The 18880-nt window shown below is 45.7% G+C and overlaps 1 protein-coding gene across 3 annotated transcripts in view; it reads left to right on the forward strand.

Annotated features, from left to right (window-relative positions):
• Nucleotides 1-18880, forward strand: part of LOC6548841 (semaphorin-2A) — a 45875-nt gene that overhangs the window by 7797 nt on the left and 19198 nt on the right. For all 3 annotated transcript variants that reach the window (XR_003407837.1, XM_015156232.2, XM_001975319.3), the window contains exon 2: nt 4551-5155. Coding sequence is in view for 2 of the 3 variants with exons in the window: in XM_015156232.2 (XP_015011718.1) it covers nt 4831-5155 (325 nt within the window). In the remaining variant the exon portion in view is untranslated. The remainder of the gene's footprint in view (nt 1-4550; nt 5156-18880) is intronic.

Genomic DNA, 18880 nt, shown 5'->3' on the forward strand with positions numbered 1-18880 from the left:
ATTCCGCCAGCGAAGTCTGCTCCTTATCCATTATTAATACACGAGCCAACGTGTTCAACACAAATTTGCAATTTGCTCAAGATTCGCAGGGGGCGTGAATTAGCCCGGCCAGCCCGATAAGCATTTCCCTCCGCCAATTTCACCCTCCGACTTCGACTAAATGGCATATGGATTTCCGTTGTCCGTTCGTGCCTTATCTCATTGCCATTGGCAATGTCTGTCTGATGTGATAATCCGCAGGAATTAATAAATAAACCATTAACAAATAAACTAGAGCTCAGTCCATGCACAAGCATTGCATTGTGATGGGATGGTGGTTGGGTGGTTGGGTGGCTGTCAGTGGTCGCTGGCCTTTGGGCAAATGTGCGTGCCGCTGGGAAACCCTTATCATAGACTCACCAACAGCCAGGCAGGTCCAACCCTGACTTGACTTGCTGCAAACATCAGCAAACAAAAGCGGAAGGCTCACTCCAACACCTCACTCTTACGATTTTTCCTTGGACAGTGGCACAAATCCTTTAGTGTGCTCGAAGAATTTGCAAGAATAGAAAACCTTTACACTTTTTAATAATAGAATAATAAATGTTCACGCTCCTTCAACTCCTTCTCCTTCAATTTGATTTTAAGACCGCATTTTCATATCCTCAACTAAAGGTCAATGCTTTGGCAATAAATTTCCCTCGAAGGCGTGCCTTGAAAAAATGGGAGGATACAATGCAAATGGCATTTGTGCGTGTGTCGTCGGAAATTTCAGTCAATTAAATGAAAATAAATGAATTATTGATAGTTTTCGTGGCTCTCGTTCGGGGTGGAGAGCACCGTGAACTAAACCTTGGCCAAATGTAATTAGGGGAAGAGTCGGCGCAGCCAGTGGAAGAATGTCATTTGAATAATTTAAACTGTTAGACGCGCTAGCCGTTCGATTGCCAGACACAGGACATAAGGACATAACGACACCAGGACACCAGGACACCGGGACCAACCGGGCGGTTGGGCTCTGGAGTCCTGCTCCTGACCGGAGCCACAATGACGTTAATGACAGTGACGAGCGGTTGTTTGCCTCAGTTCTCGACCAAACATTCGGCGCAAACAAACAAACAAACAAACAAATGCACGCACGTACTCCGTGCGACACACTCACACTCACTCATAAAAAACAATCAAAATGCAAAACGGAACCAGGCAGACGACACTCCATGGGGAAATTCTCCGTGTGCGTGTGTGTGAGTGTACACACTGCAAGAAACACTTTGCTGAAAACCGCAAGACTAATAGTTTTCAGTTTGCTTGCTAGCTTGCACTTGATTAGAATTTAGAAGGAGTGCAAGCCTTCGACTTTCATTTCAACAAAGAAGTTCTGGCCGCAGTCCAGCTAACTGCGTAGACCAATTTGCTCAGTGCACGTGCGTGAGCCTTGCACCAGGAGGATCAACGACAAACACAAATGGCTCCTGATTGCAGGCAGGAAGCAACAGCTAAGGGGAATGGGTGGTTCTACGTCTGTCTGGCTATGCGACTAGAATCCAACATTTTGCCGCCATTAAAATCAAATTGCACTTTCGTGCTGCACAGGCCAGGATACTAAACCAAACTCGGGGGGAGGGGCACAGAATGGGCGGTGGGTGGCGAACCAACGGAGGTCACGAGCCGCGTCAACGTTTTTTGGCAATTTCGGCGAAATATTGCTCTCGTTCCTCTGTGCAGCCATGCTTTTTTTATGATTAATAAAAGCAAATGTAAATAGTCGCAAATAAAAAGCAGCAGCTAAGCGAAATGAAAGCAAGCGTTGCACAGGCGACCTTCAGCAGGGTGGTGCAGGTGGTTACATGGGGTGGGGTGGCTGGTTGGCTGGGAAAGCCCTCTCCCCTCTCTGGCCCCACAAACTTTCGCTTAATTTCTATTAGCATTGCTGTCGCTTCGTTTTCATTGCTGCGGCACGCTCCGCAGGTTGCTGAGGTTACCCAAGGGTTGGACGGGGTTGCAAAAGTTGCTGCAGGGGTGAATTAGTGGGTGAGGGGTGGCAGGGTGGCAAGGTGACCGGGGAATGCTGAGGGAATGCAACTGTCCGCCCGGCTTGATTGTTTGTATTTCTCATGGCACTCGATGTCAGTCAAAATCGCTTCGTTTTCCCCCACTTTCGCAACAGTCAAACTTGCACAGATCGAACCACACTGGTGTCTATACACGTATATAAATATATTTTGGATTTGGGAATTAGCTTTCTAATTCTAATGGAAAGAAATGGAATTGATCTTGCGCTTATCATTTAAATTACGCCTTGTGTTATACAAGAAGTCTGTAAAGTTACGCTATAAAACGCTAGTGCCCCACAACTTTCGGTTGAGCTGCAGAGAATTCGACGTAGGGAACTTTGACTGTAACCCCATTCCATTTGTAACCCCAAAAAAGTATGCACCACCCCAACCACTGAACCACTGAACAGTGAGCCCACCCACTTTGTACTGCTGTTTGTTTTACAACGTTTTTAACTTGTTTGCAAGGATTAGGTAAGCAACTCAAACAAGAGCGAGTGCCCAGGACATCCAGCTAGCCAGCCAGCCAGCCAGAATGCAATGCGAACTCATAAAAATAGACAAAGACATGGCCTGCCAATTTTCAGTGGGAAAATGATAGCAGGGGGTAAGTTGGGGATTTCCCCGACCAGTTGCCATAGAATGATTTCCATTCAGCAACCGTTGCCAACATTAAATGCATCGAATTACATTTTCTATTAACCAACTTTAAGAGGGGGGTTGTTTGGGATCGTGTGGCTACTTTGTGTGTGGAAAAGGGGGAGGGCGTGAGGCTAAATGAGGGCGGGGGGTCCTGTTGTACCAGCCCTGAGCGAATGTTGCTCGTTTGTTTGCTGCTTGTTTTACAATTCGCTTTTTTAACGCTTTCGCGCTGTGATTCCTTCGTCCTGCCAGCGGGTCCCTGACATTGTTGTGCGGCGCCTTGAACCTTTTGCAGTCCCTGGTCCTTAAGCCCCCATTCCCCACCAACCGCCAAGCCCGTACCACACAGCCACCCCCTGCTAACCCGTCTTGATTGCAGAAGTTTTTGTACTGCGCTTTGGCTAAGAAGCCGCTGGCTGCACGCCGTTTAGACCAGCTCCTACTCCACCTCCAGCTTTCTGGCTTTAAGTTATGAAAACTTTTGTCGTTGTTTTTCCTGCCCGCCTTTTCTTTTGCCGCTGTGTTTCTTCTCCTCACTGTGTTCAGGTTTTTCCACGTATTTGGTTCCTCTTTAAGCGCACATTAATCAAAGTTATTCGCCGGGCTTAGTCGAAGTTTGAGGGCATTTATAAGGCAATTGTGGAGCTCGTTTCGTTGGCCACGACAGGTGTGTGTGGGTGCCGGCTTCTTGGCCCGTTTCCTCGGCGGCTGCATTGGACATTGAAGCCATATGGCATTGTGGCCTTACATTCAGGAGCACGATAAGAAAACCGGAAGGTATAATGAATATAAGCTAGTTTTTCAACAAATACATGAAAGGAGTTGTGGGAAAGTTAAAGATACCTTGCTTATTAAACATCTTAGGTTAGAGTGCTTTGGAAATCCATCTATATGGACTACACCAATTATTTCATTTGACTTCCATTTAAGCTAATTCTGTGCCACAGTGCAGCTGGACAAGCCTGTCAAACAAAGGTCTCCGCAAATTCCTGAAAACTTTCCCGACCCCCAGAACTGACCAGAGTTCTGGTTTCCAACTCCCTTCCCCTGTAACTCCGATTTATGCTGCGCTGTCAGTGGAACCAAGTCGAAGAGCTGGAACAGCAAAAGTAAGCTGCAAGACATTCGAAAGAGCCGACTGTCTGAAGGTTACCGCACACTCACACAATGCCTAATTGTCTTTGGGCTCGACTCTGTCTGGCCGTCGGCCCCATGCCCACCGCCGCCCCCTATTTTCCGCTTTTCCCGCACAGCACCGATGCGCCCCGCCCCCTCAGGGCCTGTCTGAGTGACTTATGTCTGGCTTTAGAGAACTTTTTGCAGCATACAATGTTGCATTGCAAATTGAAACACGCGACGCTACGCGATGCGGAGCATTGGGAAAAAAAGAGGAGAATTTCCCAGACACACACACACACACGGAACTACAGGCATATGCATAAATAATAATGCACGAGCGTACTTTAAGTGCAGGCGTCTGCTAGGCTCAAAGCCCCGATTCTGTTATATTCCGGTTGAAGTTACCATGCCCATACCCATATCCCCATTTCCCCTTCCATCCGAGAACCCTTCACTCGTCTAGCCGTCTGCTCTCGCTTTGGGCTGTCCGGTTTTTCCAGGAGTTGGGCAGTGGGTGGCTTGTATGCACTTCAGTCGCTGGCTCGAAAGTGTCTGCTGCATTTACCCTTGAAAATGTAGCCGCTGCAGACTCCGCTGCACGTTGCACGTTGCACATTGCCCGTTGCAAATGAGTTCAATACACTTGGCATAAACACAAACATTACTGGGAAATCCACTCATCGCGCAGTACATTTTCCACTGCGCCGGCGTCGCATTTCCCAACTAATAACGCTCTCGAAATTCTCGCTCTTTCAGGCTTTTCCCGAACTCCGAGCCGAACCAACGCTGCCAAGACGAGCGAACCCCAAAGCGAGTGTGTTTATTTAACACACTTCCTCGTTGCGAAAGCCTTCAGTTCGTGTCTGCTGCTCGCGAAGTGCGCGCCACAGTGAAGAGGGAAAGCGGAAACGGAAACGAAAACGGAAAGGAAAACGAGTGCGTCGCAAGCGATAGCGGAAACGGAAGCGAAGGAATGAACATGTGTGTGTGACGGGACGATCTCTCTGCTCACCGAATCCAGAATAGATCGCAGCCAATGTCGCTCAGTGCCCAGTTAAAGATTGCTCAATCAGTTAGCAAAGTGACAACCGCGAAAGTCAGTGACTCAAACTGCAGCGCTAAAATACAAAAATACTCTATTGCCGACTTTAGCCAGGCCAAAAGGCAGGCAGGCAGCATGTGTGCCACGGGGAAAGGTAACCACAGGCTCTGCAGCCTCAGTGCCCTGCTCCTCGTCCTGGTCGCCCAAACCGTACACGTGGAATACGCCCGGGCGGATTATGAGAACACCTGGAATCTATATTACGAGCCGCCCTGCTGCACGGGCTCATCTGCTGCCCATCATCTGCGCCACCACAAAGGTAAGTCCCTCCAGTTACTCAGTGCCTTCGTACTCCCACTTCATCCCGCTGCTGCAGTCAAGGTAAGTCTAAGTGGTGGCCAAGGCTAAGGAGTCCCGACTAATTTGCTGCCGGATTAGGGTGGGTTTATATGGCAACTAAATTCAGTTTGACTGCGTGCTGCACTGGGAGATAAAGAAGACACTTTCGGCGCTTGTAAACTGGATTCCTTTCCAGTTCTGCTAATCATATATATTATAAAATATATATTATATTATACTATATATAAAATCATATATAATATAAAATATATATTATGGGCAAAGTTGTTTCAAAGCTATCCCGAAAAACTCAAGGTGTTTTTGGAAACAAATTTCTAAAGCACAACTACAAGTAATCACATACAGAATTTTCTCTTTTAGAATCTTACAGTTTCTTAGAAAGCAAAATACGTTGGCGCGGGGGTTCTATTTGCAGTTCTCAGAATTTGTTTTATTATGATATCATAGAGAGAATGCAACATCAAACAAACAATTTTCTTTAAGAAAGCCTTGTCAGAGCGTTGAAATGGAGTATTTTTTGTAGTGCCCTCGCCCAGAAATATTCGAAATACAAATAGAATGGCTTAAACGTTTTCCTCACTTTGTTCGGCCTCGAATTCCCGTGCAGCTAAGCCCCAGCAAACAAAACTATTCACAACAATGGGCTGAGGGCCGAAATCGAAGTTTTGGGAAATAAGTCAACAGCTTACATAGCCGCGAATGCCAAGAAGCCGAAATAGATGTGGCTGGCTGTGTCTGTGTGTGTGTGGTTGTGTGTGGGTGTGTGCGGGGTTTCCCTTTTGATGGCCGAAAGGAATAATTTTCACTTTAAGCGGATTTGCCGCCCACGCCCCATGCTTCTTTTCTTGATTTGCCATTTCGCTCCACTTCCGTCGGCGACGTCTGTTATCCTTTTTCACCCGGCTCCCTGGCCATTTGGCATCCAGAACCCGTTCGCATTGCTATTGTTTTGCCATTGTTTTATTCCATCGGCAAGACATTTCTCTTCCGCATTGTGTGAAGTCGATAGGGGCTTTCAGGGGATCGGCGATGGGGTGTTCTTCAGAACTTATAGACTCATTCGCGCGCAGCAGCCTGTGCTTCCTTGTACTTTACTTTTCCGCCAGTACTCGAGCAAAATTAAAAACTTTTGCCCGGCTGCACGGACTTCGTTTCGTTGTTTGTTCAACGGCAGGACCTCTCAGCCACCCGACTTACCCCCATCCTGACCGTCACTTCCGCCACTTAAGATGTGTTTTATTTTACCCGAGCTCTCTATTGCTTTTTTTTTTTTGCACCCCAACTATTAGTGTTTAATTAGTTTTCAAGTGGACTTTTTATGGACTGAAAGCCGAGCTAAGCCCAACACAGATTCCCGTTCTGCTGAGCTGTCGCTGAATAATTAAAACTCATTTCGCATATCGGATGAATGTGAGTAAGTAATCCGCTTTAACCAACAAAGTGCAGGAAATACTATTCGCAGCAGCAATGGAAAACTTTTTAATGCTTATCAGAAATTATGACTAGCCGGGGCTATTATGTGTGAAAATTCGCCTTTGTCTCGCATTTTTATTTACATAAACAATTTGGGCTTAGGCAAAGATTCTCAGCCTTACAATTACTGCAATCTGGGGAGGGATTTTCCAACCGCAGAAATGTAAACAGAAACGAGTTTTAAGCGCTCAAACTTTTCCGGCGACCCACAAAAATAAAAAGGGAAAGAAGGATATTTTCAACTTCATAAAGGTTTTTCGAGACGCCAAAGTAAGCAACAAAAACCAGACCAAATAACAACAGAAAAAAAAAAATACGAAAAGGGAAAACAAGAAGGAAAGTACGAGGCGAAAAGCGTTGGGATAGCATATCAGATGTTTGCGTTGTTAATTAAAGAAAAACAAGCAAAAGTTTAATGGCGAATATTAGCGCTCCCCCGCTGAAATGACCCCCAGAAAAAACCCCCAGACGCAACCTCAATATCCACCTGGTTTTTGGACCAAAGTTGCGGACATTGCGTAAATAGAAACAGCACAAAAGGGGTGCAAAGGCACACACATATACACAGAAACTTTGCTCCTTATTTCCCTCACGCACGCAAAGCCGAAAAAAACAGCACAAAAAACAGGAAAAGCGGGAAAACAGGAAAATGGCCGGGGGAGCCGTAAAGCAGGGAAATGAAAACTGTTCACAAATGTTCATTCCTCTCGTAAACTTAAAGAATTTCGAGCATTTAGCGCTGGCAGCCAACAAAAGTTTGTTGTTTCACCCAGCACTTCCCTTTTTTTCGGGCCAAAAACGAGCAAACTTTTACGTTCGACCAGCAGGTGGATGTAGTACTCAGAGCTGTGGGCAGCCATCGTCGGCTAAATTAGCCAACCCTGCTCAGCAATTAAGCAGCAATTTTCAGCTGTAAACGCCGAAGGAGGGCCAAAAGTTTTGGCAAGATTTCTAGCCAGGCATTTCATAAGTCCATCAGCAAATTCACACAATTGAAGTCAAGTCATAGGTACAATTGGCCAAAACCTAACGAAAAGCACACACGCAAGCACAATCAATGAATGTGCCACCAAAAGGGCGTATACGCAATTCGAGGGATGATGGAGTTTGTGGGCGGAATTTAAGAAAATCAATACAGGTCTGCGCTCCCTTTCATGTGTGTTTCCGCCGTAAATAGCAGATTCACCTGTGTGTTTGGGTTTTTGGGCCAAATCCAAAGCCGACTAAGCCATAATTTACAATCGCATTGACCTGATTTCCGGCCTACGGATTCATTAGCCAGCTCCAACTGTAACTGCAACTCCAAGTGCCATAATTCAGTTCGCTTGGCCGCAAGTACAAATGCTTGTTTGACACACAGAGTGTGTAATTTATCTTAATGCAAAAAGCAGAGCAGTAGCGCCTGTGACCTTCCCAAGGATCAGATGCGGCAGCCCCAGATACAAAGATACCATGGTGCGGATATAAATACACCAGCACCCACACGAGTTGCGGTTTCTTGTTCCCTACAAACAAAAGCCAGACGATGAAAGTGTACGAGTATTTGTGCGTTTCTGTGTTTCTGTGCTTCTGTGTTTGTGTATTTCTGTTTGTGTGTGAATCGACGCCTCGAAGGTTAGGACCCTCGACCGCAAACAAGAAGAGCCAAGGATGCGCCTACTCAAGGACTTTTCCGGCCAGCTCTCCTCACGTTTCAAAGCCACTCGCATTTCGACTCAAGTTAATGACGACAAATTAATTAAACCAGAAATGTCTGCGCCACTAAATTTGATTATAAAAGTTTACGTTTTCCATTCCAATTTCCCTTCGACTCTGAGTGTGTGGCTTTTGCCATAAATTCGTTAGCATAATGATGCTATACTTGTACGCATTAACACATAAAAAAACAAACAAAAAAATACGCATTAAAACTTTGGTCTTTCAACTTTTCCTTGGGACGCTTCAAACGACAATGGCAACTTGTTTATAGTTTTGGTTTAACAACTTACGGCAAGCCTATTAAAATTAATTTCGTTTTATGTTAATGCCGAGTTTATTCAATTTATTTAAAACACATGTCGCTTGATTTAATTAACTTTACATGACCGCTGCGGCTTTTGTTGCATGCACCATGTTGCACCATGCTGCTGCGACCGACGTTGCTCCCGTGGCTGTTTGCTGCCACGGCTGCAGATGCAACTTATGCTGCCGCTGCTGCGGGTGACACATGATGGCCGAAAGCCCGATGGCCATAACGCCAAACCTGACAATATTGCGCCGCTATTGTTGTCAGCCTTGTGTTTTTAATTAAACACTTTAAACCGCAAGAACGACGCTTAAACAGCTTTTAATTATTAAGAATTACCGGCAGAGCCTATCTTAAAATGGAACTATTAAGCAGAAAGGAGGACAATTCTGGCCTACCAATGTAATTATTATGCTCAATGTAATTATAAATGCTTTCATAGAACAAAATTGCCACTTTGAAAATTGAATGTGCATCAGTTAGTCCTCATTTCTGGCTATAATCATGATGCATCTTGACCCCGCATGACCTCAACAAGCATCGCCAGAGGGCCTTCGCCCATTAGTTATGGCCACCAGGATGTCATATACATAAATAATCATTAAAACTAGACATCAACTGCAAACTTTGATCTTCAGGAATGGCATTAACGTTTCGCTAAGCACTGTACACACTCGAACACACATGGACACCTCTCCGTGCACTTACTTACACTCGATTTCAATTATCTGCTCGTATTTAGATACACCAACCACAAGGATAACAATAAGGGCAAAGGCATCGACAGCCGGCAACCGGCAACCTGCGGTGGAGAAATAATATGAACAGCCGAAATATGTTCATTCATTAAGAGAGAAAGGGGATGAGGGTGTGTGTCCGTCAGAAATAATTCGTAGTGAAATATATTAAAGTTATGGCCTGACCCCCAGGCACATGTGGTGGTGTGGTGGTGGTTCGAGTTGCCCCCTTCTGCTTTCGGGGGAATTTATATATGGAATAGCGTGAAATTGGGGGAAGACCCTCCCTCCGCACGAGTTCGTTTCTGCTGGATTTTTAGAGTGGACACCGAACTATTTTGACCGAAAGCATAAGGCTGGGAAAAGTTTGGGGGCGCTGGGCTGTCGGCATTTTCCCGGGGGTTGCTGCTGGCCAGCATATTGCAAAAGTTAAATTGGTTTATTGTCCATTTTTATGACACAGAAATAACTTTGTGCTATGCCAAATAATTGCATTAAGTGCAGCCTTTCTCCCCTTCGGACTCGACTTGCATGGTAATTGTCTGATTTAAATGAATGTATCGGAGCTTTTTTGCATGATATACTTGTATCCGGACGGACCGAATGCCAGGGAGGGAGGGGTGAAAAATTAACACATCATTTAATCGACGCACAATGGAAAGCGATAACAAAGCAATCAGACGGATGAAGTTTCATTCCAAGGGTATGGGTGGAAAACCCATTTCTAATTAATGCTCAGATGGCGCAGCTGGTCCGTGTGTTTGTGTTTGAAAATTGTGTTCACAATGAAACGCCTACGAAGTGGCAGAGAAGACAGAAAATGGAGCAAAGACAGAAAAAAGAACGGAATCGATTGACCTGTTTCCTTTACAGATACTCCAAACTGAAGGTCCTGAAACGGAGTCGTATCCCTACTCAATAACAGTGTTTAAGCGATATTCTCTGCTCTGTCCGTGTGTGCAGTCATTTATAATAAATAATAAACCTGAAACAAAGGACTCCCAACACACTCGCACGCACAAAGCAGCAGACAAAGGGAAGTTGTGGCCAACAACTTCTTCATATGGATATTCAATATTTATTACGCATACGCCGTGTGGTACTGTGTCGTCCTGCAGTCACGCTATTTGAAATCAATGCGAGAAAATATACACTTCATCCGTATGAACAGGACTTGCAGGAGGGAGAGAACGAGACAGCGAACGCTAAAGAGAAAGACAAAGTATTTATGATAAACAAATACTTTTCACATTTCTGTGGCAGGCTTCCAATGAAATGTGACATTAATAATTTCTTTTATGCACTGCACAGAACTGGACATACATTTATGGAAAGCGGATTGATATCTTTCTATAAATTAAATTATTTTCTTAATTCAATTTATTGAGAGAGATGTTTTAATATTTGAATATTTAATATTTGACACCTGCAAAATTTATTTTCTTAAACTCTTGACTGGATCTTCACCCCACACAAGTTAAAATATTTTCGAATTTCTACTCTATTTTTGAAGACTTTCGTAGCCATTGAAATCATTCCATAGCCACCCATCGACTACTGGCATTAAAAGCGTCTTAATGTGGCGTCGCGCACCGTTCGCTTATAAGGACCGACACATATAATCATATAAAGTCATTTCCATGAAAAATGAACTTTCCCTTTGCGGGGGGCAGAGGTGTGTTTGCCAGGGGGAAAAGGGACGATGGCGACGCGCCTTGTTTGGCCCGGCAAATATGGCTTAATAGCTAAATATAAATCTCAACTCGAACCGTGGATATTTTGCATTCGCATTGCGAGTATTTCAATTGTTACGCAAAAATTATGCGTGGAGCATAAAACCGCACACGGAGCGCAGATGGCTAAAAGGACATGGGTGGGGGCACATTAAATTGCAATAGCGCACAAAAGTATGCAATAAAATTTGGCTAATGCGTACAACAAGCAGACTGTCTGTGGCTGTAAGTGTGCGTATGCGTATGCGCGTCTGTAGTGGTGTGTTTGCGGGTGTGTGCAAATATTAGTCATGGCACAGCGCACACACCCACTCACACCCACACGAGCCATCCTGCATACATTGCCATTTCGAATTGCACATAAAACCGCCAATTTAAAAATGAAAACTGCCGGCCAGGCTGTCATGAGATGAGGCGGCGGGCTGGGGGTTTTCCAGTGCGGGGAAAAACTTCAGTCTGCCGCATAATTCACTATTTGTGTGTGTGTGTGTTGCTTTTGCTACTTCCCGCCGTTCTAACCGCTCAATTGCTGGCTGCTACCTTTTGGCGCAAAGCCCGAGCAAAAGTGAAATTTAGCGGCTACAATTACCGTGCAATTTTTGGGCCAAATTTCCTTCAGGGGGTGCGCGTTTTCTGTGGGACAGAGGGATGGGAGGAGGCCCCTGTGTGCCGTGCAATTTGCCACACTTTCGAATTAGTGGAGATACAGGGGGAAGCAGTGGTGGGCGCTGAGGCATGGTGCGCTGTGTGCAGCGAAGGTGGGTAGAATTTAAAATGCCCCACCATAAATAAGTGCTGAGGTGTTGGCCGATATTCCTCCCAGGGGGTGAATACCACCGCTCCGTTGTCTCCTTCTGCCGTTCTGCCTTTCTGCCAGCTGTCTACGGTCAACTGCAACCTTGCCATTACACGGAAACCACCCATTCACCCATCCCACCCCCGCGTCTAACTCTCTAATTTATGCACCCTTCTGAAGGCAACGGCGCAACCTGCTGCGTTGCATGTGCTCCCCTCGGAGTTGCCTTTATACGATTTTTTAGTGCTACACGAGTTTTATAGAAGAAGCTTATATTTTTTTGGTTTACCCAATTGAGGTGAAACGGAAATGAGCTGCCGGAAACGGCAAACCTACACACACACACACACACTGGCAGAGACACAGACACAAGCGCACATATACACACGGCACAGTTGCGGATTAGGGCAGCAAGGTGCTGTCCTGTAATTTGAAACAATTTAGGCCACGCGTCGTCAAAGAAATGCGTCCGAATTCATCCTCCTTATTCCGAGAAAAAGAAGGAGGCCCAAAGGAAGCTGTGTGCGATTGCTTTAAGGGAATTCTTAAAGCCCTGCTCAACAGCGAGAAAAAGACGCAAAATGTGTAGCTTAAAGTTTGTTACATCGATTGGTAAAACAGCAAATATCTTAATATCGTAATTTAATATCCCTATGTGTATAAAGCAATATATTTGTAAATTCTCTTTTATTATTTAATCACTTGCGATATGCGTCATTCGGCCATAAAATCGAATTGTCAACCCTTTTATATGATATTTTCTCGCTCTGTAAGAATATGTGTCGCACGCACTTTGGCGGCGTCTGGTCGAGGTGCAAAGTTATGCGCATACAAAACGCAAGAAGGCTGAAAGGACACTCCACTGCGTCCTTAACACTCCACGACATGTGCGTGCTGCATGGTGTTAGCATACTTTTTTCTGTGTTTTTCTTTGCCAGGTGGTAGTCGTAGCGGTCTTGGTCCACAGTGAAATTATAGTGGGGAAAGTTAAAGTTGCCTTTTGTCACGAAATAGATACTCCTTTGTCGGGCCCCCAAAGGCAAGGCGTGTCCGGAAAGAGAAATGCCTCAAAGGGAAAGAAGCAAACGTGTTGAAAATTAAGAAAATAGCAGGCAACCAGCCGAAAAGCCCCCAAATTCAAGCTGCCAATCAACGTCGAGGCCAGTTGCTGTTGCTTCCATTTTGCCGGAGAAATTGTGCTGACGCAGGAGGAGAGTATCCGAATCAGGGGACACTGTTGACACAAAAGGTGTAGTCTGGAAATAAGCATATTATTATGTCCTTTGTGTTGTGAAAGCGAGAAAAAGCCGGGCGCAAACAGAGACACTGTGCGAATGGCCCAAATCTAATGAGTAAATGAAGAGAAAGGCGTGCTGGGCAGGGCAAACAAGTCAAATGATTTATGTGCTCAACTGCCGGCAAAGGACACGAAGGACCCGCCAAAGGACCCGCCAGCCGAAGAAAGGACATAAAAACTTAAATAATATCTGCGTTGCAGAGGTAGAGGAGCCAGCTTGGCTCACCTTGCGTGCCGAATGGCTTCTTGTTTGTCTTTTATGATGATTATTTTTCAACATTTTTACGATTTATATGACGGCAGTAGCAGCATAGCAGTAGAGGTAGTTCGCTGTGGCGAATGCAATTATAGTGCACGCACGGACACCGAACACAATAAAACGATCGTAAAGCAGAATCGGACTTCTATATATCAGGCCGGCGGACCAACTGTGTCAGAGCGTGTCTGTCTAATTAGACGAGAGCTGCTGCCCCCTCCCCGCGATTTCATGTCTCTGTTATGTGGGTAATTAAACTTACAACTTGGTGCCATTGTACGTATATACTGCCCATCTCAGGCCCCAGCTCCAGCTCCAGTTTCAGCTCAGACTTCAGCTCCATCTGCATCTCCATCCACACTTTGTATTTGTGTTGCCAGCAGGAGAGCTCAGGAACTCACTCCTTTCGCAAATGCTCGTCGCAGGCACCTATCATTATGGCGCACACACACTAAGAGACCCTCGAAGTTTCGGCAAGGCGATGTGGATTTATGGCAGTTACCCACTGTAACAGTGCGGCCCCGGTAACTGCCACCTCACCTGCCACCTCACCTGCCAACTCACCTGCTCCCCGAACATTATTCTTGCCGCATAATTGCAGCATTAACAGGGTTAATGGCGCCGCCACTGTCTTGGCATGTTTTTACGAAAATGTTGCCTATTATGATGAGCAAATGTGTTATAAACAATAACATGAAGTGGGCCAAAGGACATTCTGAAAGGGGTTGAGCAGGGTGCGCTGTCTTTTGCCGGGCAAAGTTTCAACCGCATCTGCATTCGTTCAACTAATTAGGCGAACTTTCACGTGCGCTTAGTAAGTGGATAGTTTGTAAATTTACGTGCAAAACAGTTTTAACCGCATAAATATATATAATAAGGAAAAGTTTCTATTTATGTGGTCTCACTAGTGCCAATAGCAGAAGGATTAGTTGGAGAAAACGATTTTATGATATAAATGTTACCAAACTACAAATTCGTTAGCTATAACGAAATTACTTGCCTGTCCCACATTTCCGACCCCCAATGCACATCTCTATTGGCACACAACCCTGTGGAAAATTCAGCTCGTGTGTTTTTGTTTAGTTTTTCCTTTTCGCCACATAATTAACATGCAGACAGGCACACACCCATTCCACAAACTCAAAACCCTCGTCCTCATGTCGCACGAACACCAGGGGTTAAGGCAACAATGTTGCAGTTATTAAACCAAGATGGGAAGCACTTCAACCCGGGGCAGAGTGCACTGCCACCCAAAACGGAGCCACCACCACGTCTCAATACGGGCTACACATAATGGCCAATAAAATGCATGCAATTTCCTACGTTTCGAGAAACTTTTGACGCTGCATTAACATTTAAATGAGTTTATCAGTGCGTGTGCGATCGCAAATGGGTGGCGGGAGGTGGGGTGTGGAAAGTGGAAAGTAGTACAAATATTTATGTTGCGTCCCGCAAGGGTACTAAAAAGCCATCTGGCCCAAAGGACACGGACATGGACATGAACACGGAAAGCGAAGGGGCGAAGAGACAGCCCCAATGATTCAGACTGATTTATGTGTTTTTGAACTTTTTCCTCTGCGTAATTTAATTAATGGCCATCAGGGCAAGGGGTAGTAGTCTTGTATCCTGAAGTCTGGGGGTGTGAGCACTCACTTCAGTCACTTCCAGTCACTTCATATCGCTGAAGTAGTGTACCTGGCCTAAGATTAATTAGCACTTGCAACGCACCGAAGGCGTCGAGGGAAAGCCCCCAAGCCTCAAATCTGCCGACTTGTTTAGCAGCTGAAAACAAATTGCGGCCAATTGCGCACTGGGCGGTTGAGTAGGTGAGTGATGGGCGGGGCTGCTGGGCGGCTTGGGCTGAGCTTTGGGGAAATCAAGGTAAAGTGCCGCTGCTGTGGTTGCTTTCCGCTTTCCTTTTTTTTTCCCCTCCGCCCCACTCATTCAGCTCACACGGCGTCCTTTGGCTCGGCATGCAAACGTGGCTTTCCTTTCCAATGTCACGTGGCCGCAGGGATTCGGTGGGCAGCAGGGAAAGTGCTCTCTGGGCCACATTCATGGCCAGAGATATTCAGCTGGAAGCTTGCTCAACACGCTGACACACAGCCCCGGGGATAAGCTGGGGGAAATTTAGTGCCACCCCCTCTAAAAAATTCAAATCACCTAAAAAATATGCAAGAGATTTATCCCCCATTCCATGTACATAGTAAAAGCTTATCCACTGCACTCGCAGCTTAATGTAAATATATTTGAGCACTGCACGAAATATATTTTTCGCCACAATTTCAGATTTTGGCTAGCTAGTCAAGTTCTGCGCCAGATTGAAACTGCATTTTAGGCTCAGGTCCTTAACATACCATTTCAATGGGCACTTGGAACTTGGCTGAAGTTTAAGTCTGACACTTTCCAGAAGCATACGTTTTTGACATTGTTCGGCTTAAAACATCAGCGGTCAGTTGTTTTTCCAGTGTACTTAGACGTGTGTGGCTTGCAGCTATGCGAATGCCAGGCACCCACACTTTGTGTGGCTCTCACGTTTAGTTTTCATAAATTTTCGCCATAAATATTTATGCGGGCGCTTTGAAATATGGAAAATTGGTAATTGGAAAATTTTTATCATAGTGCTGGAAAGTTTGCCACACACTCGAACCACATGCTCCGGGGTGTAGCACTGGTATTTGGTGTAATTTCAGGTGGTGACCCCGACGTGGTTAGATATCGAATTCCAATTATGCGCTGTAATTAAAAACGCTTCAGAGCGCAGATCGCTTGATGAATTCCAGGGAAATTTTAGTCCGCCCACTCTTCGGCTTTTCTCGCCCCTTTTCGCTCCGCCTCACTTCCCCTCGCAGTTTTCCCCATAAGCTTTTACCACAAATACATGTGTCGTTACATTGAAATGGAAATGTAAAACTCGGAAATGCATTCCAAGTGGAAAGGAAGCTGCGCGGGCAAAGGGAAGGCGGTGAAAATTCGGGCAGAAGTAAGTCGAGACGCGTATTTTTCAGCATATTAAACAAGCCAAGAGGTTCAAATGCTCCTGGTGGTCGTGGTCCTGTTTCTGCTCCTTTTTGGCTCAGATCCTTTTGGGAGTTCGCTGGCTGTCTGCCGGGCTGTCAGACCACGTCGACTTCATCGTCTGCTTGACGTCTCATTTTTTCCCAGTTTCCTCAGTTTTCTCAGTTTTCCGGCTCCTTTCGTTCGAGTACATATCCTTTTGGTCCTGCTGCACGTTTTTTCGGCCCTCCCCGCCGCACTCCCTGCACTCCCCTGCCGCATTTGCCAGTGTTGCTGACGCATGACGTAGGTGTCTAGACTTGCTAATGTTTCCTCTCGCTGCTGCAATTGCAACATGCAGCTTCCGATGGAGTCGTAAAACTCATCCGCTGAGTTATGTTGCCTCAATTTTTGACCAGTTTCGGCATCCCAGCGCATATCCCTGGGATTTGGCTTTAAAAATGGTAGCTCGTTGAGTGCTTTAAGTTGGCATATCCTTGTTTTTTCCTTCGCTTCTCCCGAAGCCACTGACACACTTCCCTTGTAAACCAACTTGTAATATATTCCCACGCCATTTCGTGTCGAGAGTGTGCAAGTGAACACACACATACATATTACGTATACGTACTGTGTGCTCAACCACATTTGCAGTGAGCAGAGAATTGCACGTTTGTGTTTCTAGATTACAGCATTGTCTGGCTATCCAGGACATCGGAGAGTCCTGGTGAGCCTGCAGGGGACTCAAGTGCCGGTGCCAGCCATGTCTATGGCTTTATTTTTACTATACCACACCACTCTCTCTCTCTCTCTCTCTCTCTCTCTCTCCCTCTGTTTCTATCCCTCTCGCTCCTTCCTCCTCGCGGTACCCAATTTCTTTCTCGCTTTTTTACGGCTCTGCCATCATAAACTCGCATAAAGAAGGGCCTGAAGAGACACACGGAATGAAACCAAAAGCGCAGCCCAGTAAAATGAAGTCTAAGCTAAATCCCACATAAGGTACGAACGTGCTCAACACAAATGCCAGGTGCTTACACAAACACACACACACACACACACACATACACAGTGGCATGGCAGGCTGTTTGCCGCTTACCTTATTGGGTTTTTACAGCACACACCGAACGAAAAACCGTAGTGCATTAACATTAACATTACGTGGCAATTGCATTGTTTATTGTGGCTGCCACGAAGGCGCACACAAACGTGGTAAGCTTATTAAGCATGGCTGCTTAACCGAAAACAAAAAATAAAAATAGCTCAAACAAATATGGTGACAATTTCAATGATTGCAAATCAGATAATTGCAATACATCTTATAGACAGTGCGGCTAATTTGCTCGACTTTTTCGCACAGTGCGACTGCTATTTGTTCGTGGCCTCCGGGCGAGTTCTGTGAGCAAACTTGCCCTAAAGCCTGAGCCAAATTTAAGCCTGGCCAACATCGGCGGCAGTTCACTTTGCATACATATGTCTCGTCTGCATCGGCGACTCCGGGATCTACTTCACCTCCTTCTCCTTCTCCAGCGGCAGTCGCAGTCCGCTTGGCTGGCGCATTCGAGTGGAAGCTGTTAAATATCGAACACATATTTATATGTAGCCAGAATGCAGGTGGTGTCCAGGACATTGGCAAATGGCTTCCAGATTTGTGCGACAGTTGCTGCTGCTGGTAGCGAGATAAGCTTGATGCATGGCCACGACCCGAGCTTTACATTTCCGGATCCGCAAAACTACTTAATGCACACGTACTTCCTGATGATTATTTTGCCTTTGCATCAGCTCTTGCAGGAAGCGAGTGCTTAGTAATGTTACAACCCTCAAAAGAATTTTGTATTTTCCATTTGCTAGACATTACTCAACGTAAATTCACAGAATATTTCATTTGACTTAAGAGCAAAAAGAACTGGCATAGCAGCACAGATTCGGTTTCCTTTCGGCTGTTGAAAAGCCAATCATTGTTGAATTAACGCCATAAAAAATTACGCACTGCCTGGCACTTGGCGTGAATCTACGGTGGAGTGAAGTGAAGTGTAGCGAAGTACAGTGAAGCCAAGTCAAGCAACCGCAACGCAACTGAGACAGAATCAAATAAAAATTAAGTGCTGACTCAGTTCGTCTGGAAAGAAGAAAAGGAAACGGAGGGAAAACAGTGTGCGGCATGCAAAGTGGAGATAAGAAAAAATGCTCCACAAGGGCAACAACAACAATGCGGGGCGACACGGCGCGTGGGCGGGAGGTGGGCGTGGCAGGGCATTTACATGGCCGCAAAACACAACAATGGAAGTCGCAGCCAAACAAAACGTTCCCATGTGTGCGTGCGTGTGTGTGTGTGTACAACCACAATTTTCATATGGGTAGTGTGAAACAGAAGTCGGACCGAAAACTGTGACCAT

Source organism: Drosophila erecta, unplaced genomic scaffold (assembly GCF_003286155.1).
Source record: "Drosophila erecta strain 14021-0224.00,06,07 unplaced genomic scaffold, DereRS2 tig00000092-arrow-pilon, whole genome shotgun sequence".
NCBI lineage: Eukaryota > Metazoa > Arthropoda > Insecta > Diptera > Drosophilidae > Drosophila > Drosophila erecta.